This window comes from Diospyros lotus, chromosome 12 (assembly GCF_014633365.1).
Source record: "Diospyros lotus cultivar Yz01 chromosome 12, ASM1463336v1, whole genome shotgun sequence".
NCBI lineage: Eukaryota > Viridiplantae > Streptophyta > Magnoliopsida > Ericales > Ebenaceae > Diospyros > Diospyros lotus.
In genome coordinates this window covers 30926796-30952472 of record NC_068349.1, presented here as the reverse complement: position 1 = coordinate 30952472, position 25677 = coordinate 30926796, and the positions used below count along the sequence as shown (strand labels likewise).

At 36.4% G+C, this 25677-nt stretch overlaps 1 protein-coding gene across 2 annotated transcripts in view; it reads right to left on the bottom strand.

Moving 5' to 3' along the window:
• Positions 1–2915: 2915 nt before the first annotated feature.
• LOC127786765 (notchless protein homolog) overlaps positions 2916–25677 on the bottom strand; it is a 65743-nt gene continuing 42981 nt past the window's right edge. For both annotated transcript variants that reach the window (XM_052314414.1, XM_052314413.1), the window contains exons 8-14: positions 16429–16492; positions 15343–15453; positions 12264–12401; positions 4201–4343; positions 4063–4117; positions 3510–3566; positions 2916–3423 (exon numbers count right to left, since the gene is read on the bottom strand). In XM_052314414.1, coding sequence (XP_052170374.1) covers positions 3340–3423; positions 3510–3566; positions 4063–4117; positions 4201–4343; positions 12264–12401; positions 15343–15453; positions 16429–16492 — 652 coding nt within the window. In that variant the 3' untranslated portion in view covers positions 2916–3339. The remainder of the gene's footprint in view (positions 3424–3509; positions 3567–4062; positions 4118–4200; positions 4344–12263; positions 12402–15342; positions 15454–16428; positions 16493–25677) is intronic.

Sequence of the window (25677 nt, the reverse complement as noted above, 5' to 3'; positions counted from 1 at the left end):
TGGTGGAGTCAACACAACCATTGCTGAGAAAGTGGGAGGCGAGCATAAGGTGGAGAAGAAGCCCAGGGATGTAAAAGGAGCTAATGAAGATGGAGGACCATCTGATCTAGCAAATAACAAGAGCTAATGAAGAGGTAATTTAATTATATCATCTTAGGTTTCTCATAAAGGGATGGTCATTTTAGTTCTTAGGGAGTAGAAGAAGCAATCACTTGGTAGAACTACAAGATGATTGAACAAGAATTTGGGGACCAGACATTTTTCAAAATAATCAACTTTCCTATTCTTACATAAGCCAAACTACTGTATTGATTATCCTTCATTCCTTCACCATAAATATACTTTTGTGCTTGTAGATTACTGAGCATTATAAATCTTGAATAATCAGTCTGTCTATGCAAGCACTCCCTCTATTTGTCTAAATATGCATGTACTGTGTGTATGTGTGTGCATGTGTTTTTGACTTAGTTAGAATTCGGCCTTTTACTAATGTATTTGTTTATTACATTTTTTGTTAATTTTATACTCTAATTATGGAATAGAATACGTGGATATTCAGCATATCTTTACCCATAAATTTAATGAAATTGTTTTGTTTCTTGTCTCTAATTGTCATGTCAGTGATGTTCTGGAGAATGGCATTGATGATCTTTTTAAATGTTTGTAGTGGCCTAAATTTAATGTTAATTTACCAGCTATTGGTCTTGGCAACTTCAATGTCAAAGCATCCTTTAAGGAGTTTGACTATAACAGTGCAGTGGTATGTATTTAGTTCCTTGATGTTAAGTACTTTTATTTTCTGAAATTGTATTTTGTTCAGCTAGTGTGAGCAATTTACAATTAGAGACACTTATTTATGCTTTCCTTCCTAGAATAGAAATTTATTTCCTAGAATAGAAGTTTGACACTTATTTATGCTTTCTTTCCCATTGAAAATTTTAGGAATATGGTTGTTGCCTAAGACTCTAAGAGGTTAGATGCTTTGTTTCCCAATTCGATTAGATAGGACAATTTAGAAGGTACATTAGCTATTCAAAAGGTCAGTTAGACCGAACAAATTGACTGAACCAGCCGGTTCAGTTCAATTATATAGTGGTTAGTTATCGGTTTGGTTAGTAGTTTAGGCAAAACTTTGGTTATTACTTCAGTTCGGTTAGCACATTTTGGAGTTCGTTTATTTCATTTTCAGTCAATTTGGTTATACTGTTGTTGTTGGTCGGTTCGGTTCGATTATTGCATACAGTTCGGTTTGGTTCAGTTAGTGATTTCGAACGATTCAGTTTGATTATAATCGATTGCACACCCCTAATTACAGTTGTGTTTATAAGCAAGATGAATTTAACTTTTTAACTTCAATGTATCTAATTGTGTTATATGGTTGAAAATAATTCTCAAATGAATCAATAATTTATTTAAAAAACTCTCAAAAATACTTTGCTAATAAAATTATTATTTTTTTAAAATTGTCTTGTATTTAAATTCAGATGACCCAAATTAAAATATCATAAAAATATGATTTTTATATATAATTCAAAACTATCCTATTCTCATTATTAACATTACAGAAATATATTTTTGGTGCTTATATTTTTAATTTAAAAAAACAAAAACAATAGTTAAAATTAAAAATCACACAACAAACAAAAAACAAAAAAAATCCTTCCAATATGAGATGTCGACAACAAATGGGGGAGGAGACAACAGTGGTAGCAAAGGAAGAAGGAGACGTTAGCAGTAGTAAATGCGGTCGGTTCAAGTAGGTGAGAGAGAGAGAGAGGGGCAGGTGGAGGAGATGCTGACAACAGCGACATGGATAAGAGATGATGGTGACAACGAAGGGAATAGGAGACGTCGGTGGGGTCGATCCGAGTAGGTGAAAGAGAAAGAGTGAGAGACAGAGAGTAGGCGAGGGGCGGGTGGAGGTGAAGTTAGTGATAACAATGGGTGGAGATGCCGGCAACACTGGCAGGGGAAAAGACGAAGAGAGAGAGAGAGAGAGAAAGAGAGAATGAATGAGAAATGAGTAGGTATTCAAATTATTGATTCTCTAGGTCAATTTATTGCGATATTTTGATCCCAAAATTTCAAGATAAATTGAATTGTCCAATCAATTGTCAAAACGATTGTGCAAATAACATTTTCCTCTCTGTAGTTAAATTTCTAACGCTTGATATCCATATTTTTATATCATCTATCTAACCAGAAGGAATTCAACACAACTTCTGAAAATTAATTTACAATGTAATTTAGAGTGTTTGATAATACACGTTTTTCATAGAAAATATCTAATCATATATAATTATTACACATATTTTCTATGAAATTAATAAAAAACCCTTAATTTTTCTATAGAAAATGTGTATGGTACATATATTTAAAATTTTTTTCCTTGAAATTTATTTTTTAAGGGAGTGGAATAATTTTTATTTTCTAGGCAATCATTACCTAAAATGAAATTCTAAATAATATAATCAAACATAATCTTAGTGAAATTCAAAGGTATTGAGTGCAATTTACTCTATTAATAATATATAAATCAAATATACTTTTAGAAAATAATTGATTAGACTAATTGAGTTTTTCTGAAATAATATATATATGTGGAAAGGAATGCAGGAGACATTTCTGAAAATATTAAATTGTTCTATAGAGTACTGGCGACAAGAAGACTTGGAAAAGTCTTCTTGGCCAATTAATAATTATTGATAGGTATGTTAAGTTAAAGACTTGTTTAGACACATTAAAATTCTTCAAATCTGATAACTCCTAAGCGCAGAAACCCTAATACATGTAACATGTTGCAGTGGGCGATTGCAAGTTGAATATTTGGGGCATTTTTGTTCTCTAATATTAAATAGTGACCCTTTTGCATCAAAATTCTAACTGCCCATTCCCAACCAATAAATACATGAAAATGAAAACTAAACCCCAAATTATATTTCTACAATTAATATCATTCATTACTCAGTACTAACTAAACACATGCAGGTACGCTGCTGCAGCTCAACTAACTATATATTGTATACAAGAAGTGACAATTTTCCAATATCCCCTCAACACTCAAAAGACTTTGCCCAAACTCTACCTAAAATAATTTATATTCCATAAAAGAGCTTCAAAATCAAACCTCAACAATCACCACCTTACTGGCAACTGGTGAGTAGTTTGTTTCATAACAACACAACTGTAATGGAAAAGGAAAATCTGAAGAGAGTGGTCTTCTCGTTGAATGTATCTATGCTGGCGGCTGTCATTAGGGTCAAGCTGTGGATCTCATCTCATTTCACCAATCCACTCTTCTTATCGTAAATACATCATCTCTTCCACATATTCTTCTTCTTAACCCATCCATAACTTCAAAACCCTATCTCGACCACCAGATGCTACCTTCTCACCGTCTGGACTCCAGTCGACAGCGAAAACCTTTTCCATAGTGGGCGGCAAGCAGTCACTACTATTGTAATCAGCAAAATGTCCACCACGTAATAGCTTTTAAGAGAAAAAATTACCTCGTCAGAATGGCCTGGCAGGTCTTGCTTCAGCTTCAGTGTACGGATGTCCCATACCTGGAGATGGACAATCTCATTCAGTTAGAGACGCCAGCCAGTGTGCAAATTGAATTTCAAGTAAAAGGAAATATATCAGCAGTTTCCTACGACTCCAGTATAGGACTAGGACGAGACCTACCGGGAGGTAAAGAGGTCAAGAAATGGAAGATTGCATGACCAAGGGAAAATGGTCTGATGGATCTAAACAAACTACCGCTGACACAATAACAAAAGCATAAACAAGGGCTCTGTAAGGCTACCTTAACTGTTCAATAAAGTATTGCATAAGGAATTTTCGTGTGGTAACTTGGAACTTGGGCGGTCAAAGTAAATTCCCCATTGTTCAAGTAATCAATAATACTTCATTTTACACAAGAAATGTGACGTACAGTCACAATTGATGGAACAGAAAAATCAAGGAAGGTTTCTGAAATTCTTTATCTACAATTTTTGATTTACCAGAATGCATCTACCATGCAGATCCGCAATAAATACACCATACTCATAATATTACCTTCAATGTGGAATCTTTGCTCCCACTTAGAAGAAGCCGACTGTCAGCAGACCAGCTGCAGAACAACATGAAATGTGAGGATCAGTTCTACAGAAACCAGAGACACAGGGTAAAAGACATGGTAAAAATGATTCAGACCTTATTTGATAAACAGGTCCCACGTGGCCACGAAAAGCAGCAACAAATTTTCCTGTTATACCATTCCACAACTTGACAGACTTGTCAAATGAAGCACTCGCCACCCATTGTCCATCAGGAGAAAAGTAAACATGGTTCACCAGCTGCAGAAACCAAAAATCTTAAAGGTCAACTAGTGAGCTTGAAGAAAATGAAGAAAAAGTGAGGCAAAAGTAAATGTGAAATTTCACATCTAAACCTATAGAACAGCTCCAAAAACACCAAATTAAAATCTGATCAGCTTTCATTTAATCAATAATGCTTACTGTGGCATGTTGGAACATGTTACATGTAATTCTGAACTGTTTTCCTTTTGCTTTTTTGTGTGTTGGGTGGGGTGGGGTGGGGGGGTGGGTTAGGGAGAGAGAGAGAGAGAGAGAGAGAGAGAGAATAGTACAAAAGTAAACATTGAAGTTTCTCAGGTTTATGCCTATGAGATGGTTCTGAAAACCAAGTTAAAATCTGATTAGTTTTCATCTAATCAGTAACGTACAATGTGGCATAGCATCACATGCTATCCATAATTCCAAATTAGAAAGTAGCTGTTGCTGTTCAATATGAAGAGAGGGGGAGAGGGACAACCAACGAGTGACCTCTGTCAGACACTTAACTTCTAGCTCAAGTGTCATAGGTGGGGGGTGCAACCTTGGCTATCTGCAAGTCTATAAGCCAAGAATGAGCTAATCAAAGGCTGCAAAATGATATTAAACAGGTCTAGATGCCATCATCTATGTTAGGAAGTTAACCCACTTAGTATAAAAAAGAAGCTTACCCACTCAAAAACAATATATACGTACCCTTCTCATTTGATTTAAACTAGGGTAGCATGCACATGTGATGCTTGTAAGTGTTTTCTTTTATGTTATTATGGAGTAGGGAACTGCACAGATATATACTAGTTGGATATTGAGAACCAAAACTTTTAAGGCATAACATGGAGTAATGGGCAATTACATTGTGAACATGCTTTCATATAGTAGTCATTTGTTTGATATGACAGGATAATAGAAATAAATTATTAAGACTGAGGGAAGAGGAGCACAAGGAACTGGAGAATATGTTGAAGAACCCTGGTGTAAAAGAAGAGGCTCAAAGGTGCCTGGGTAAGGGCTTAGGGTTTAGGGTTCTTCCACATAGAAACTGGATCTCATCATCCATAAACAGAAGCTATAACTTGGGTTGACACAATAAACCCTAAAAAGAGAACACAAAATTGCAAGCTATACTTTTTCATATTAGCATACAACTTGTCTTCTCCAAGTACAACAAATACCTAAGGAAGATGACTTCAATGCTCCTCTCTGGGCCTACTATGGACCAAGATGTCATCAAAATAGACCACTAGGAATTTCCCTATAAAACGACATAGAACATGAGTCACGATCCTCATAAAATTACTAGGAGCATTGGCAAGCCCAAAAAGCATGACTAACCACTCAAAAATTCCATCCTAGGTCTTTAAGGCAGTCTTCCACTCATCTCCTAGTCTAATCCTAACATGATGGTAACCACTACGCAAATCAATCTTGGAATATTAGCTAGAACTAGCCAACATGTCAAGCATATCCTCTCGTCTATGAATGGAAACCTATACTTGATGATGATCTTGTTAATGGCTCAGCTATCCATGCACCTCCTCCAAGATCCATTCCTTTTAGTTGTCAAATGGACAAGGACCACACAAGGACTAAGACTATGTCTAAGAGAGTCATTACCTAAAAGTTCTTCTACCTGCCTATTTAATTCGGCTCTTTCCTTAAGATTCAACCTATTGTGGGCAAGATTAGGAAATTGGGAACTGAGAACTAGATTAATAGCATGTTGGATGTCTCTCATAGGCGGAAGCTCATTAGGTAACTCATTAGGTATGACATTAGAATATTCATCTAATAGCTCACCTTTCTCATGGGAGTGTTGGTTTGATCTTGATGATGTTTTGATAATGAGTGTTTCACACAAAACTTTAATAACTTTAACAAGTGTTGCTTGAATCTTGGATTTAAAATATTTTGAACAACACTTAAAAAACGATTTTGAACTTGTTTTTTTATGAATCAATGAATGAAAATTGATGGCTTTTGTAAATAAAATAATGTGTATTCTACCAAAAGTGTATAATACAAGGGAATATATATACAAGTATTTTAAGCTAATTACACTAATACCCCTTACTTATCTTATTTAACATTCCCCCTCAATAGAGCATATATATTGATCATGCACTGCTTAGTACAAATGTAATTTACACGAGAACCTCTAAGTGGTTTGGTGAGCAAATCAACGTGACAATCAATTTCAATATGCTTGATTTTCTCATGAAACACAGGATTAGAAGCAATATGCATTGCAACCTGATTGTCACAAATCAATTGCATAGACTTGACTTGCGTAATTTCTAACTCCTCAATTAATTGTTTTAGCCACATTAGCTCACATGTTACGGCCATTGCCCTATATTCAACTTCTGCATTGGATCTACAACAACTTGTTTCTTACTTTTCCAAGAGACTAGGTTTCTACTCACAAATATACAATACCAGATGTGGATTGCCTGTCACTAGGTGATCTTGCCCAATTAGCATCCGTATATCCCACAATCCGGCTGTGTCTATGATTCTAATACAATACACCCTAATTGGGGACAACCTTAATATATCGAAGAATACGAATCACTGTAAATAAAATACAACCTTAACAACTTTAAAGTGTTGTGTCAAACTTTAAAATCTAGCGAAAATATTTTTAAAAGAAAGAAAAATGCATAAGTGTTTTTGAACATTGAAATCTAGTTTCTAAACATTTAGGGAATAAACCATCAATTAATCCTCAAAGCTATTCAACCGGTTTTAGTTCAAGCTCTTTGGATTAATATTTTTCTAAAAACTGTCGACAGATTCTTTGAAACTGTCAACTAACCCATTTCATACTTTTTGCATTTGGCCTTCAAGCCAACTCTATCGACTTAGCTTCTGCGAACAGTCGGAAGTTTTATAAAACTGTCAACTGGTTCTGTCGAACTGTCGACTACCTATGGACATTGTCAACAGGATTCGTTCGAGAAACACTTAACAACTATTCTTAACTACTCTTTGTAGATTGGTTTTCACCATCATTTGATCCCCATCGGCTAGAAATCTTTGTCAATGAGTGGGAAGAATCTCAGACATGATTCAATCAGTTTGATTGATTGGCATTGAATATCAATTGTTTCCCAAATTAAGAAAGTTTATTTCTTCAAAGTCCTTTTTGACATGGTATCGGAGCCATCTTTCTAGGTCATTTTTTTTTTTTTTTCCAGCCTTCATTGCCTTTCTTGCTTTCTTTTCTTCTCTTTCCTCCATTGCCATTCTCAGGCCTCCATTATCACCACTTTCTTGGGACAGTTAAGGCCTTCAGTGATCCTTCCCCCCCCCCCCCCCCGCGACAGAATGGTCTACTACACCTAAACCTAACCCTACTCCGAATTCAACTGATTCCAGTAGCACAATGGAAATTCCGTTTGTGAGAACTGACAGTATAGGCTCGGGAGAAGAATTGCAAAATCTCTTGGCAGCCTACAAACCATCAAGCATTCCAATTGACCCTACTCACAAACTTGGTGAAGTTAAGGGAGATAGAGACACAAACAAAGAGGAATATTAGAGGTTAGTCGGTAGGCTAATTTATCTATCTCACACATGGCCGGATATAATTATGCTGTTGGTATAGTGAGTCAATTCATGTACGAACCCAAGGAACTTCACCTGCAAGTAGTTTATAGAATCTTACATTGCCTCAAGGGTACTCTAGGAAAGGGAATTTTGTTCAAAAAGGGAGGTAAACTCACTTTAGAGGCCTACACTAATATATATTATGCAAGATCAGTGATTGATAGAAGATTTACCATGGGATATTATACTTTCTATGGTGGAAACTTGGTTACTTGGAGAAGCAAGAAGCAATTTGTCATGGCAAGATCAAATGCAAAATTAGAATTTCGGACAATGGCACAGGGGATATGTGAACTGTTGTGGTTAAAGATTATTCTAGAAGATCTAAGACTCAAGTGAGATGATCCTATGAAGCTCTATTGCGACAATAGTCGGCCATTAACATCGCACACAATCCTGTGCAACATGACCGGACAAAACACATTGAGGTGGATTGACATTTTATTAAAATCAAATTGGACAGTGGTTTTATCTGCACATATTATATATCAAGTGAATCACAATTAGCTAATATTCTAAGGGACTCAATAGTTAGGTTTTTCACAAGTTTACAGCCAAGCTGGGAATGGACAATGTCTATTCACTAGCTTGAGAGGGAGTGTCATGAATCGAGACTTTGATTATTTGTGTGATTGGTCAATATTTTGTGGATTTAAAAGTTGTAATTAGGATATGATCATATCTATGTTACCATAAATAGAAGATTACTCAATTAGGAGATTTGTTTCCATAGTTAGGTAGATATCCTATGTGTATATATGTATCTTCCAGTTCAATGAGAAAGTAAGCCATATTTTTCCATAGATACCTTGCACTAACACTATAGAGGGTGTACCTTGTCTATGCTTAGACTTTGAACTAGTTCCTCAAACAGACCTTTCTCCTAAGAATTAAGAATTTGTGCACACTGGTCATTAAGATGCTGAAACTTGTGATCCACTGACTCTTGGAATGTGCCAAGGTGAGAGGACAACACTGACCTTCAATGTTTGGGAATCATTGGATGAGGGTTGGGGTGGATTGGAATTTTGATTTTTGGTTTGCACCTTTTTTTCTTTTCCTTTTTTTCAAAACAAATGTATAATTATTGAGGTAAGCTAAACTACAAAGAAACAATGCAAACATAAGCTACTGTAATGCTCATGCAAACTAAGGAAAATAATGCAAATAACATGTCATATGTGTATAATGCAAACATTCAAACAAGAAAATGCAAGTGTTGAGGTATGGCAAAATCATGAAAGAATAAGTTATGTGGCAATATGGGAAAGCTAACATGTAGCACAAGCTTGGTGGTCACACAATTAAGTTTTTTTTTGGTTCCATGCATTCTATAAAACTTTCCTAATCATATAAATATTAATCAAGTTCCAATGGAAAATTATGACAATCCTTAAAATAAAACACCAAAAAGCTTGCTTGATGGCTTGGGCTATGTCTGGATCAGTGAATTTGTGGTTGAGTTTAGTTTGCATGAAGTGGGATTTGGGTTTTAAGGAATTGGTTTGATGAGTTTTAAATTGGATGGGGGTCAGGTTTAATTGGATTAGGGTGAAACAGAAATTAGGTTGCTGGAACAGGTATTGCATTTTAAAATGGGTTGGGTCAAGTCTGAATATGGGTTAGGGTTAAATTTGAAAGTGGGTTTCTGACAGTTGAGCAAAGGAGAGAGTGCAGCGGAAATTTTGTGGGTTCGCAGCAGTGAAGACTTCTGACTACAGCAGCAACACTAACAAAGGCACTGAGAGCTGATAATGAGATCTCTGGCAACGAACGAAGAAGACAACTGCAACGAAGGTAGCAGCAACTAGTCTTCTAGGCTTCGGCAATGGCTCTGACATCAGCGAACATGTTGGTGAGACTGTTTCCACTTCACTTTTGACACAGCGACTTAGTGTGCCAATCTTGGCAGAAGAATGAGTGTCAGTCGGGCTTCCAATGCTCCGTTACTGGGTAATTGAGCATGGTTCCCAGAATATGGCTTTGTTAATAAAATCTGGTGGCCTGGAATGTTGTTGACTAAGACTGAATTGAATGGAAGCTGCAGTCAGTGATGTTGATGACTGACAGTTTTTGTGAAGAAAACTGATGCAGAATTGTTATGGAGTGATGTTTGGCTCTGATACCAAACTGATGTAGGACAGAAGAGAATGGAGAAGACAAGAGAGAAAAAGAGTGAAAGAAGAAGAAGAAACAGAGAAGAAGAAGAAAAGGAAGAAGACAGAAAATTGAGAGAGAGAAGGGAGCAGCTGAGAAGAGAAAATATCAGAAACTGCATCGATAACTGCCTCACAATCCAAAATACAGACATATATATAAGCCCAACATAAAATAAAAACTACCCACAAATACAAGAAATTAAAGAAACAATTTCCCAACATAATCACAAATATAAACACATCTAAAATCTACTTCTACACCACGATTAATCCATTCAAATCTTCCTTGAGATGGTCCTGTGTCATCATGATAGCTATACTGGGAATATCTTCATACTACAGAAACCAAAAGCAAAGGACACATTCAGCTGCGATTGCTTTTCTTCTTTCTTCCCACTTGATATTTTGTGGATAATAACAAGAAAAGAGTCGTATGAATTTTTACTACATTTTGTGGAAAACTATGGTAAGTTCTAACCTGAAGAAGGAAAATGCCAAATTCATGTGATTTCGAACATTCTAGAACAAGAATAATTCTCAATGCAAAAACAGACATAATCCTACGTCCCCATCCCTACACTTTTACCTAGGATCACTGTTTAGTTGCTTTGTCCCCCTAGATAGCAGCTGACGTCTCTGTCAGTTTGTGTGCAGGGCTGATGCCATTTATATTTAAGTTAAAAGCATAAATCACCAAAAGAAAAGGGAGAAGGTGGGGAAGGGGAGCTGAGCAGGGAAAATCACCTAAAAGGAGACATGGGAAACAACTTTAATATGATGCAATATAATGAGAGAGTTGGGATTGTGCTCCTAATAGACTGAGCATAGTTGTAGTGCTGTCGCAGGTAAAAGATGGTACAGCTATGAACATATTCTGTATTGGTTAGTTTACAGACTAGTACTAGCCTATTTCAAAATTTTTGGGTTGTGCTGATGTGTACCAGGCATGAGTGATTAGGGATGGCAATTGCAACCAAAATCGTGGGGAATCGAACTGAAACCGAATCGGTCAACGCGGTTAAAAACCGTTTGACTGGGTAATGACTTGGTTATGGTTTTCACTAAATCCAAATCAAAACCCGAACCAAAACCGAACCGAATGTGTGGGTAACTGAACCAAATATACATATACATAATATATATTTATTTATTTAATATATTATATATACACATAATATATATTGACTAATGCAATTTTTTACAAGTATTTTAACTAATGCATTACAAATATATAAAATATTTAACATTTATAAAGTAATTAACAAATAAAAATAAAACCTAATCTTAAATTATTTTAATTTTATCAATCAAATAATTATTAATAAAAAAATTAATTAAATATTAAAAAAAATAAAACATGGCGGGAGATTATGGATCAAACTAAAATCGAATCGAAACCGAATGATTTGGTTATGGTTTTTAATTTTTAAAACCAATGGGTAATGGTTTGGTTTTGGTTTTAGTAGTTTAAATTTGGTTTGGTTATAGTTTTGGCAAAAACCGAAACCAAACCGAACCATTGCCAACCCTACGAGTGGTGATTCTTTTAATTTCCTTTTTCCACTTTTTTGAGTTTAAAATAAGAGTTATAGCAGGTCAATTAATTTGTCTCCTTCAATTTACAAAAAAAGGTTCTATATCATTATCTCTCTGCTTATACATATTTATATGTACTTTCTTTTTAATACACAGTTGACCTTTTAAACTAAATCTTTAATTGCTAGAAATATAAAATTTTCTCGACCAATAACAAGGAGTAATTTTGAAAAGATTTATACTTGTAAATTGAATGCATATAGCAAATATGAATTTTAAGTCACTTTATGTATATGCCTATATTTGGTAAATTATTATATTATTCTAGCGAAATTCAATATTGAAAAATAGTGAAAATAAATAATATCCTATCATGGAGATTAAAAAATGTATTTTAAGTTCTAACAGATATGCTGATAAATCCAAAATGATGTGCCAAAACACCCGCTGGTATTAGTATGCACTATACCTATAAGAAATATAGTACCCCGATTGCCGATGAGGAGATGGACAACTTGTGGCACAAGCTTCAGGTGCAAATAGTCTAGAGTAAGGTACTACTACTCTGTTTTGTCTTCAAAATAGTAAGAATGAAAAAAAAAAAAAAAAATCCAAGTACCTGTTGGTGACCTGTCATACGTGTTTTGGGATGCTTGCTAACCGCAGGTTCCCAAAGAAACATGGTGAAGTCATCAGACCCAGAAACCAATCTTTCAGGAGAACTGCCTTTCATTTTGTTATACCTTTGCAAAGCCATCTGTATGACCAATAAGAGGATACAGTATCAGTTTGCATGAGAGGAAATGAAAATGACAGAACATAGCAGAACTTACTGACTACCTAAATATAATATGAAAAGAAACGTCTATATTCAACAAGCCAAAATATAATTATTGATTTCAGAACATTGGAGGACAGGAGGAAGCCCATGGAGGACCGGGGCAAACACATTCTACCTGTCTGGATTATCTAATTGAACATTTCTTCAACTGGTTCTAGGTTTTTGGACCAAAGATCCTTCAACTAAGAACTGTCTCAATATTGGCAATCAAGAAAGGCCTATCTTATTTCCTAGAAGGGATTCAAGCAGCCAATTTGATGGGATCCACAAGAAGATGATAATCTTATCAACAGTTTTAAGTTATTATTATAAATTAAGAAGTTATTTAGATAATGTTCCTGTGCTGTATTTTTTGTTTTTCTCTTTTGGACTTCAGTGAGTTTGGTAATAGGACCAAGATCTATTAAATCTATGTACATAAATATATATCATGTAGAAAGAGTCTCACAGGATTCATGTGAGTTATCAGAGTTTTCTTAAACCAAAAGGTTTATATAGCCATAAATGAATTTGGTCCCCTGGATATGAATAAAATTCACGTTGTTGAAATATCTTACAATCCCTCCAATGTCTCCTTCACCTTAATCTTTCTCTTCTCAAGTGGCTTCTCTCGTTTCTACCCTCTTGGATTCTTCCTGCATCTCTGTTGCATACTATCTGCTCCACTATCTTTTATTCTACATTTCTATTGTTCCTGTCATCTCTTTTCCTTGACTCTGACCTTATTCCCATCTCCACTTCATTTTTTCTCCTATCCCATACAATAGTATCTTTCTCCCGTTTTCTATCTTCTTCATTTCTTTCTCTCTTTTTTATTTCATAACATCATATTTGATGCGGAACAGCAATCAAAATTGCACAAAATAGGGGAAGAAGAAAAGAGATAGAAAGAAGATGAAGAAGAAATAGGGAGAAGAGAAGAAGCCAAGAAGAAGAAAAGAGAAATCAATAATATTTCAATCACAAAAGCTGAAAAATAAGGTTACAATGTGTTGCCTACTTATAGGCAATTAAGGATAACTAACTAAAAGATAACACTAATCTCTCTACAAGATAACTCTAATACAACTAAAAATAAAAATCAAATTGCTAACCAACTAGATAAAAATCAAATATGTAACATAACTGAAATATAATCTAAATCTTATTTAAACTAGAAATAAAACTCAAATATCCCAATCAATATTCCATCATCTCTTTTTCATCTTTCATCTTTTTCTTATTATTATACAAAATAATCATATTATCATGTCCATCGACTTTTAAAGGAGTCCTGAAAATCTTGGTTATATCCCTAACACACTAAACAGACATAAATTTCTGCACATAAAAAAATAAAAGAAAAGAGCTTGCAATGAAAGGAAATGTATCAAGAAAATTTAACAAACTAATGTAAATAAATCTAAACCATATGATTTCCTCAATGCAACCCTCCACCCCTGTAGTATCAGGAAGCACAAATACCTGAGAAATTGTAAAAGATAAACTGAAAACGTTTCAGAAAAATATAAAAGCTGGGACCCTAAATTAACTTTGTGAATCACCCATTAAACCACACAAAAATATGAGTACGCACACGACACAGCCATGCCTCAACCACCATTAACATCACTCCAGTCCCTTGTGACAAACCACCATCACCCTTTTTCTTGTCCACTAAGAGGCTACCACCACCACCATGAGATTAGCACAATCCCAAGTTCAGTCCTGAGCCACTCTCTCCCCCTCCCCTTTGGAAACCCATGGCCACCCTCCTAGCCTCTATGAACCACCAAGACCACCTTCATGAACCCATACATTTAAAATTTTTCATCATAACCTCAACACCCTGCATAATTCTGCCAAAGCACCACTGACAATTCTGCCAAGCCCATAGTCTCTTTAACCCAAGAACACTATAGCTACCTCCAGTAGATCCACTGCCACCACTTCCCCACCATTCCCAAACAATGAAATTTAATGCAACCTGACTGCCATCATACCCACTTCTTTGCCGCTGCATAAAACTGCCCAAAGTGGGAACAGGTCCCCATGATTTCCATTGGCACACAAACTATAATCTTTGTTTGTTCAACTGACCAACTCAAATCAACTGGGCTTCTTTCCAGGAAAATGCATTCATCATGCATTAAGTTTCTCATCAAGTGGAGGGAAAGGCTTAAACAAACTAGCCAAGAGTTTTTCTCATTCAGATCCTCGCAAATAAAGAATTGATCATATCACATATGTAAAAGGAAATGGCTCTAAAGACTATTAACAATTTCAGCAGCAGGGCAAATTCAATGGGTTAGAGTTGGGAGGCCATTGCAAGGATGGGAGGAGAGGATGACATCTCCACCAAGGATGCAACAAGAGAAGGTGGATAAGGAGATTGTGATGTCTTGACCAAGGATGCTCATATAGAGAGGAGGCAAGGAGATGATGGGTAGACAGGGTGTAGATCATAGGGGAATGTTTTTTGCCAACAGTATTAGATTAGATCAGTTAGGTTAATTACTGACAATAATTTATATGAGTAGGGATAATGAAAGCAATCCTTTTGAAGCTAAAAGGGTAGTTTTATTGGATGAGTATAAGACTACCTTTGTCATACGGCTTACAATGTTGAACAATTAAGCACTATTATGTTCTAAGCATAAGAAAATTGAGAAAAAAAGAAAAGAAAAGAGGACATGATAAATATTGCCCCGTAATCTCAAGGAGTATGTATCAATCAAATCAGAAAATTGAGGGGAAAAATGAGAAAGAAAAAGATTACATGACATTTAAAATCAATGAAAAATAGGAAAAGATGACCTGACATTTAAATCAATGAAAAATAGAAAAAAGATCACAACATTAAATCAATGAAAAATACCTCTTTCATTTCCTCGGGAGATGAATATTGCTTTCCAGTGTGATCGAAAGCTCCAGTGCGAAGGACATACTCAGTACTCAATGCAAGAGAATTTACCCAATGCCCATGGCCCTAAAATCAAGAATGAAGATACAAAAAAGTTATTAAGTAAACAATGATGTCAGAAAATAGTGAAAAATCCTTAAATAGGAGCAAAAATGGTTCGCTAAAAGAGTGAAAAATGGTCCTCAGCCTTTTCATTTTTTTCTTTTTATTTATTTATTATTATTACATTTTTTAGGTGATAAAGAAGTATAGTTATCTAAAATAGGATTGTTCAGCTATTATTTTAGAGTTTGTGTTCTGAAGGCAGCATTGTCATGTTATTGAGAATTGCTCTGTTGATTGGTGAGTTCAGTAGTCAGTGTGGCAGTTTTTCCAGAAATAAAATACAGGAAAATGCATAACAGCTAAGTTTAGTATGCCATATTGATAACATCATTATTTTCGAAAGTAAGAACTTAATAATGTTAGAGCAAATCAATGATACCAATTTAATAGCGCAACAAAAGAGAGCTTAGAACATTACTTGATCATTAAAATTAGGAGGAAAAATACTTAACGAAAAAACGTTATGATAGAATAAATCAAAGAGACAATGTCAATGTCCCAAGATTTACTTTGCAGTCTAATAATATGTAACACAAAGATCAATGATATACTACAAGACTGCTGTGACCAAAAAAGGTGAATTAACAATGTTGTTTGCTTAAACTCTTAAGTACTTTCATGACAGTAAGACAACAAATGAAATTCTTCAAATGCCACCAGAAAGATCATGGAGATATCCCAACCATGCCCCACACCTTTGATGAGGGCAATCAATAACGTGCATGCTATAACTAAACAAGAAAAGTTTGACAGATATGATAATGATTAATATATGACATACATGATAATGATTAATGTGCAAGACATGTGCAGATGTCTCCTAACATTTGGTAGATATAATAATGATTAATATATAAGCCATATAACACCTAGTCTATCCTGACAGGAAATATGCGGGCTCAATACAACCATAACTACAAAATATGAATTCATTACCTTTAGTTCACGAATTAGCTTCCCTTGTGAAGTTTCCCAGACTTTGATAGTACAATCTTGAGAGCTGCAGTGTACATACAATTTTTGGATAAGTGATATGTATTATAAACATAAAAAGACCAATAAGGAGCGCCCATATTTTTATAAGCAATGAAGCAAAACTCCTCAGTGGTCTTAAAGTCAGTATCTACAAGCATGTAACAGTGAATGGAAAGTAACTCTTGCTCTTTCCAAATACCACGCTTAATCTAAATGGATGGTCCACTTTTGGAACAGAAAAGCCACAAAACAGGCTTTACCAATCCAATATCAAGAATAAGAGAGATGAAAATCAAGATTCATCAGCAATTGAGAAGAAGATGATTCAATGACCCAGCTTTTGCAATGGACATAGCTTATGTACAAAATCAATTATTCTCTTTATAAGATAATATTTAAGAACTGCACTTGTAATCTGTGCAACAATATAAACAACTAAACCCTATTATTCTCAGGGGCGTGGCATCCTTGGCAGGCCAAATGCCTTTCCATGGAAAGTTGCAGGCCATTGTTAACAAAGAGTATGGAAATGGGAATTAACACGTTAACAAGGTAGAACATCCATCTCCATGACAGCAAGAGGAATGAGAGACTCATTTTGGCAGACTATGTTGTGTGGAAATACATGTATGATGAGATTCATCTTGTACTAGTGTTCTAAAACACAGCCTAGGTGGCCATCATGATTTCCTGCAAATCGAAACCCCTACACGCCAGGCCCGATTAATCAAGCCCAAACAACGCTTGGCCACAGGGGCGAACACCCGTTTGGATTTTCCCTTTCGCTTTTATATCCTCTTGTTGATTTCTCTCTCTCGTCCCTGGTGAACTCATCAATTTCTCTCTCTTATCGCCGTCGCCAATCGCCCTTCTCAGCAGAGAAGGGCCACGTTCTCGGCTCTCGTTGCCGTTTGTTCGCCCATCGCCCCCATCGGCCGTTGCCCGTCGTCGTGTGTGCGCGTGTGTATAAAACAACAATATTAACATATATATATACATATATATTGTATTAATATATTTTTTAATTAATTTTAACATATATATAACAACAATTTATAATTAAATAAAAGTAAAAATGAGTATTTGATGCATTTTTTTGTATTATTCAATAACATGTTTATTTTCATCTTTTTATCACATTCTGATAACTTATCAGCTCTTTCAAACCAAACATATAACTATTAACTAATAGCTTAAAAACACATTTATCCAAACACGTTATTAGCTTAAACGTTACTCAACTTAAACGCTTTAAACAACTTAAACACTACCCAACTTAAAAGCTCAAAAATAAAGCCTAGCCAAACAAAGCCCAAGAAGCTTCGATTTCAACTCTTTCTAGGTTTGAAGCTTCTTTCATCATTTTTGCAGCTCTTTTCACTTGTCTTTCCAACTTACAACAAAAAATAAAAATAAAAAATAGCAGTTTTCCTAAGCCTTGCCTGGGCGCTAGGCCCCAGTCTAGCGCCTAACTAGCACCTAGCGCGTTTTAGAACATTGTCCTGTACTGATGATATATCTAAAATGACTAGACTTGGTGTGTGTTTCGAAGAAGAGACAAAAGGTGTTGAATATTTTATTCATGTGTTAGATATATATACAGCTCTACAAGGCGCAACTTAGTAAAACAAATAACCATGTACAAGGCTAAGCATGTACAACACTGTAAAGTTAACACTCTCCCTCAAGCATGCGCATATACATTATATGTGCCTAGCTTGGTGCAAATGTTGTCAAGCAATGGAACCTATAATGCCTAAGAAGATCAGCCAGCTGGTTATTAGAACCAACAAATGAGATATTAATTTATCCAGAAATCAACTTCAGTCTCACAAAGTGACAATCTATCTCTATGTTTTTAGTTCACTCATGAAAAACAAGATAAAAGGCAATATGAAGGGTTGTTAGATTATCACAAATAAATTACATAGGCCTTGAATCTCCAAATCTCCTTAAGAAGTTGCTTGAGCCAAACCAACTCACATGTGGCTAAAGACTGTCATGGAAATAGTGTAATGGTTTGGCAGGAAATTCAATAAGATTGTATCTAGTGGGAAATTTAGTTAGGTAGTTATAGCTTATTTTTAAACTCATGTATTATTTGAATTGTGGCAGCCTATTGGCGCCCTTTCCAATCTTGGATCAGTATAAATAATCATTGATCTCGCTCTTGATGATCATTTTGGAATATAATCATCATAATTCTCCCGCCTATCTTTAGTGTATGTTTAGTGTGAGCGGATGTTTAGTGTATACAACATACCTGAACAACAGAGGGCTACCCTTGTTGCCACTTATCTCAATGACACGGGAGATGCGTTGTTCCAAGGATGGATAGGAGATAAGGAGAATTGTCATTGGTTTGAATTTGTGGAGGATTAGTGTGAACGGTTTGGGGACCAAAATATGATGGATGTAGTGGAGGAGTTCAATAAACTAAGGTAAGAGGGAATGGTGCAATCCTATCAATTGAGATTCGAAGAGCTCAAAACTCTCATGTTGATTCTAAATCCACACTTAACAATGGGGTACTTTGTTTCTAGCTTTGTGAGTGGCTAAAGTGAAGAGCTAAGACTCATTGTGAAAATGCTATACCCTAAGACTATGAACAAGTAGCTGAATGTGCACGGTTGCAGGAGTTGTTGGTTGAGGCTTTGATGAAGAAACAAAGGTGGCAGATGAGGGGAGTGAATTCAAGGGTCATTCAAGCTGGTAATAGGGGATTCAATAGGGAGAATGGAAGGAATACCCAGAGCACGAAGGGAATGAGTAACTCAACTGACATTGTCCCTGCTTCGGTTAATAATGGAAGAATTACGGAACAGAGGAGGCAGGCAAGCTTGTGTTTTAGATGCAGGGACAAATATACTTTGGGACATCAGTGTTAGAGACAACTCCTATTACTGGAAGGAGAGGAAGAGGCGGAGGTAGTAGAAGAAGGAGTTATGGTGCTAGCAGAGATGGAAGGGGAAGAAAGTGTGGAGATCTTACTCCAGGCTCTAAGGGGATTAACTAATAGCAAGACATTAAGGCAGAAGGGAAGGCCCAAGACTGCAGACTTATGGTTTTTGTTGTAATCACTTGTATTAGATTAGCTTGTATGTCTCGAGAGAGTTGTTTTCTTTTGCTGATTGCATTTGTATATTACTTGTTTTATTCTAGAAGGTTTGTTTCTAGAATGGTTAGTTAGCGGATTTGTTAAATCGGTTAGTTGGTTGTAACTTCCGATAGTTTTAGTAGCTTTCTGTTTCCGCCTCTATGCTGTATAAATAGAGGTCGGGTGTTAGTTTTTAGGGGAGCTTTATTCTGTCTTAGGAAGAGAGGAAGAGAGGAGTATGCGCTAGTTCTACTTGAGTACTTAGAGGGTATATCTTTGTATTTTGGGTAGGAAAACTCTCAGCAGTTCTGTGTATAAGGCTGGAGAGATCATTTAGTGCATGTAATCCTTTCAAAGTTCATTCAAGATAATGAAGATAAAGAGCCTAGGGCAGTCTAGATGTAGGTCTTGCAAAAGACCGAACCAGGATAAAATTCTTAATGTTCTTGATTGTTTGGTTTGTGTTCTGTTTTCTAGTTTATTGCCAATCTTGTGTGTGTCTTTGAGTGAGTGATTCAGGGAGTGTTTCGGTTGTGAATTAGAGTGTGAGTGAGTGATACGAAGCTGGGGGATTATTTCAACAACGTGGTATCAGAGCCTTCAATCTCAGTGGCATTCAAGATTCTTCAAGAAACCTCAGGAGGTAGAATTAGAGACTCAAATCACGATGGCACCAACTGCAGCAAGATACGACATCGACAAATTCGATGGGACCAATGACTTCGGCCTATGGAGGATCAAGATGGAAGCTTTCCTCTGCAGTCAAGGCTTAGAAGGGGCGCTGGAATCAGAGGTAATCGAGACATCAACTGAAAACGCGACACTAGTTCTAACTACCGCGCAGAAGGAGGCTTAGGAGGAGATCAAGAAAAAGGCATACAGCCTTCTGATTCTGAGTCTCGGAGACAAAGTTTTAAGGGAGGTATCGAAGTTAAAGTCGGCGGCGGAAATTTGGAAAAGGCTGAAAGATCTCTACCTCAAGAAGACTCTATCTAGTCGGTTATTCCTAAAAGCCAGGTTTTTTAATCTTAAAATGCATGACAATCAAAAATTGCAGGAGCATTTAGATGACTTTAGCAAACTATGTTTAGATTTAGAAAACATAGATGTGAAATATGATGACGAAGACAAGGCCCTAGTTCTTCTATATTCATTACCAAAGTCCTATGAAAACTTTGTGGATATTCTCCAACACGATAGTGACAAACTTTCTTTAGAAGATGTTATAGGGGCTCTAAACTCTAAAAAATTAAGGATTAGGATGGACAGTAAACCTAACTCTGGTGAGGCCTTAACAGTAAGATCAAGAAGCTCTAAAAAGGATCGGAAAAATAAGGGAAAGTCAAGGTCAAAATCTAGGAATGGGAAAGGACCAATCAAGTGTTACTACTATCAGCAAGAAGGCCATATTAAGAGGCTGTGTCCTAACAGGAAAAAGGATTTAGCCGAGAAGGAGAGTTCAGGAGGAGGGGCAAATTTTTGTGAGAATGGCTATGATAATTCTGAAGCTTTAGTTGTAAGTGAAAGCACTGAAAGTCAAGAATGGGTTTTAGATTCTGGCTGCTCTTTTCACATGACTCCTAAACGTCATTGGCTGCAAAACTTTAAAAACTTTAATAGAGGTAAGGTCTTACTAGGTAATGACCATGAATGTGAGGTAAAAGGGATAGGAGACATTAGGCTAAAGCTGCATGATGGCTCTCTTAAAACCCTCACGACCGTTAGATATATTCCAGAATTAAAGAGAAACTTGGTTTCTCTTGGGGAGCTGGATAGAAATAGCTTAAAGTTTAAAGGTGAAGAAGGAGTAGTTAAGATAACTAAAGGGTCCTTGGCATGTATGAAGGCAGAGCTAAGAAATGGAATTTATTTTTTGCAGGCTACCACATTATGTGGGGAAACTGCAGCCATAAGTCCTAAAACCAAATCTAAGGAAACTCTATGGCATTTACGGAAGGCTTATATTAGTGAGCAGGGCCTTAAAGAGCTTTCAAAGCAAGGTATATTGGATTTAGGTCAAACCATAGGTATAGGCAAGTGTGAGTCTTGTATATATGGTAAGGCAGCAAAAGTAAAATTCAGTAAAAATGCTATACATTCATCAAAAGAACCCCTTGACTATATTCACTCAGATTTATGGGGTCCAGCTCAAACTGAATCCCATGGTGGCTCAAGATTTTTCCTATCCATAATAGACGATTTTTCTAAGATGCTATGGGTATATGTCCTAAAGTCAAAAGATAACACATTTGAAACATTTAGGGCATGGAAGGCTATGGTGGAAAACCAAAAAGGCAAGAAAATCAAAGTTATAAGAACGGATAACGGGTTAGAATTTTGTAATAAGGATTTCAATCAAATGTGTAAGGAAGGGGGGATTATTAGACACCTAACTGCACCCGGTAATCCTAGGCAAAATGGTGTTGCAAAAAGGATGAATAGAACCCTCTTAGAGAGGGTTAGATGCATGTTAAACTATGCAAAGTTGTCTAAAGAATACTGGGGAGAAGCTGTATCAACAGCAGCCCATGTTATAAATAGATCCCCATCTACAGCTATAAATTTCTTAACCCCATATGAAAGGTGGACAGGACATAAGCCAAACCTTGACCACCTTAGAGTGTTCGGATGCCTTGCCTATGCCCATGTGAAGCAAGGAAAACTTTAGCCTAGAGCCAAGAAATGCTTGTTTATAGGATATCCATTTGGAGTCAAAGGTTATAAACTATGGAATTTGGAATCTGAAGGTCAAAGGATTATAATAACTAGGGATGTAACATTCGATGAGGATTCTGTTATGAACGAATATGAAGATAAAAACTCATCTAGATAAGAGTCAAAATAGAGTTTTAGTCCTAGTAGAGCTCTCAGAAAACTCTCCAGGTTTGCCTCAAAATTTCTCTGGAGCTGAGTTTGATTCTTCAAATCCTAGCCCTAATCCAGATCCTGAAGATAACCATAACCATGAATCATCTCAATTTGAGGGAGATGAAGATGACAGTGAGATAGACTCTAGCATAGAAGATCAACCTAATAGGGATAGATATAGTGTGGCTAGGGACCGGTAGCCTAGAGCCCATAGGCCACCTCAAAGATATGGCTACTCAAATTTAGTAGCCTATGCCCTAATTAGTGCATCTGAAATAACAAGTGAAGAACCTTTGTCATATGAGCAGGCAGTGTCTTCTAAAGATGCTGATAAGTGGATAGAAGCTATGCAGTCCGAGATAAATTCCCTTAAGAAAAACCAGACTTGGAAGCTGGCGGAGAGGCCTAAAGGGCAGCGAGTAGTTGGCTGCAAATGGCTGTTTAAAATCAAGGAAGGGGCTGGAGATAACCCTAAGCCAAGGTTTAAAACTAGGCTAGTTGCTAGAGGTTTTACCCAAGTCCCAGGAATAGATTTTAATGAAGTTTTTTCCCCTGTAGTAAGGCACTCTTCTATAAGAATTTTGCTGGCCATCATAGCTAAATTGAACTTTCATTTAGAGTAGCTGGATGTTACAACTGCCTTCCTTCATGGAGACCTTGAAGAGAGAATTTTCATGGACCAACCTAAGGGGTTTGAAGCTAAGGGAGAGATGGAGAAAGTGTGCCTCCTTAGAAAGTCATTGTATGGACTTAAACAGTCCCCAAGACAATGGTACCGAAAATTTGATTCAGTTATGATAAATCAAGGTTATCTAAGGAGTTTTTATGATTGTTGCATATATTTTAAACATGTCTCACCTAGTATTTCTATCCACCTATTGCTATATGTGGATGACATGGTTATTGCAAGTCAATCCACTAAAGAAATCCAGCTTCTCAAGCAAAGGCTGAAAGCTGAATTTGAGATGAAGGAATTAGGTGAAGCAAAGAAAATCCTAGGGATGGAGATTTCTAGGGATAAGCAACATGGAAAAATTTATCTATCTCAATGAACATACTTAGCAAAGCTATTATCAAGATTTGGAATGTCAACTGCAAAGGCTGTTAAAGTGCCTTTTGCATCTCATTTCAAATTGTCTTCAGAACAGTCCCCAAAGGATGATGAGAAGAGGAAGGAGATGGCCAATATCCCATACTCAAGTGTTGTAGGCAGCTTAATGTATGGAATGGTTTGCACAAGACCCGACTTGGCTCATGGAATGAGCATTATAAGTCGGTTTATGGCTAACCCAAGAAAGCCCCACTGGTTAGCTGTTAAATGGATGTGTAGATATCTTAGAGGATCAATTAATTATGCTTTGTCCTATAGTGGTGAAAGTCTAGAAGATCATCCTATAATCCTAGGGTATGTTGATGCAGATTATGCTGCTGATATCGATAAAAGAAGGTCCACAACAGGCTATGTGTTTAGGTTATGGAACTCTACTATCAGTTGGAAATCAAGTCTCTAACATGTGGTAGCATTATCAATTACCGAAGCAGAATATATAGCCCTTTCGGATGCATTTAAAGAGGCTTTATGGCTAAAAGGATTAGTAGGAGAGATTCTAGGTGTAGATGTAAGACTACATTGATGTGTGATAGTCAAAGTGCAATCCACTTATCTAAAAGCCAAGCACATCATGAAAGAACAAAGTATATAGACATAAGATATCATTTTATCAGACAAGTTATTAAAAATAAAACTGTTATTCTAACCAAAGTTTCAAGTGAGGAAAATGCAGTAGATATTTTTACAAAGGCTGTTCCAGTTTCAAAGTTAAAGCATTGCTTGAATATTTTGAAATTGATTCCATCAGATTGGCAGCAGAATCAAAGCAGCATGTGAAGATTCAGGTAGCAGGAGAAGATCTCTTGAGGAAGCAAATCAAATCAAGTGGGTGGAGAATTTGTTGTAATCACTTGTATTAGATTAGCTTGTATGTCTCGAGAGAGTTGTTTTCTTTTGCTGATTGCATTTGTATATCACTTGTTTTATTCTAGAAGGTTTGTTTCTAGAATTGTTAGTTAGCAGATTTGTTAAATCGGTTAGTTGGTTGTAACTTCCGATAGTTTTAGTAGCTTTTTGTTTCCGCCTCTATGCTGTATAAATAGAGGTCGGGTGTTAGTTTTTAGGGGAGCTTTATTCTGTCTTAGGAAGAGAGGAAGAGAGGAGTATGCGCTAGTTCTACTTGAGTACTTAGAGGGTATATCTTTGTATTTTGGGTAGGAAAACTCTCAGCAGTTCTGTGTATAAGGCTGGAGAGATCATTTAGTGCATGTAATCCTTTCAAAGTTCATTCAAGATAGTGAAGATAAAGAGCCTAGAGCAGTCTGGATGTAGGTCTTGCAAAAGACCGAACCAGGATAAAATTCTTGGTGTTCTTTATTGTTTGGTTTGTGTTCGGTTTTCTGGTTTATTGCCAATCTTGTGTGTGTCTTTGAGTGAGTGATTTAGGGAGTGTTTCGGTTGTGAATTAGAGTGTGATTGAGTGATACGAAGCTGGGGGATTATTTCAACAGTTTTAAATTTTTAATCGACAATGGAAGCACCCATAGCTTCCTAGATGAGGGCACTACCAAGAAATTGAGATGTGAGCTCACGGGAACCCAACTGTTATTAGTTACAGTGGCTAACGGTAACAAGGTGATCTGCAAATCGGCATGTGTGAGATTTTGCTTGGAAATGCATAGTGAGCCCTTTGAGGTTGATTTAAGGCTGCTCAAATTGGGGGGATGTAATATTGTTCTAAGGGTGGATTGGATGAAAGGAGTGACCCCCATTAGCTTTGAATTCAATAGGATGAAGGTGACCTTCGAAAAAGAGGGAAGGCAAATGACACTTACTGGTAGTATGGAGACAAGGGTATGTAAAATGATCTCGGGGAAAAGGCTATAGAAGATATTCGAGAACAAGTGGGCACATGTGGCCCAACTCTTCTCCATTCATGTAGTGGAACAGAAGGAGGGAGGATAGGAGTAGAGGGGAGAATTGAGGTTGATTGCTAACAGCCATTCCCAACCTCAATGGAAGGTACATCGTACACCAACTCGATTCTCTAAATAAACCCAACTTTGACCTAGTTCAGAGTTGGGTTTAACTGTGATGGAGTGGTTAAATACAAGGACCTGTTTGTGGAACCCAACTCCCTTCCTCCTAACAGATCCCTTGACCACTCCATCACACTTAAACCCAACTCTGAACC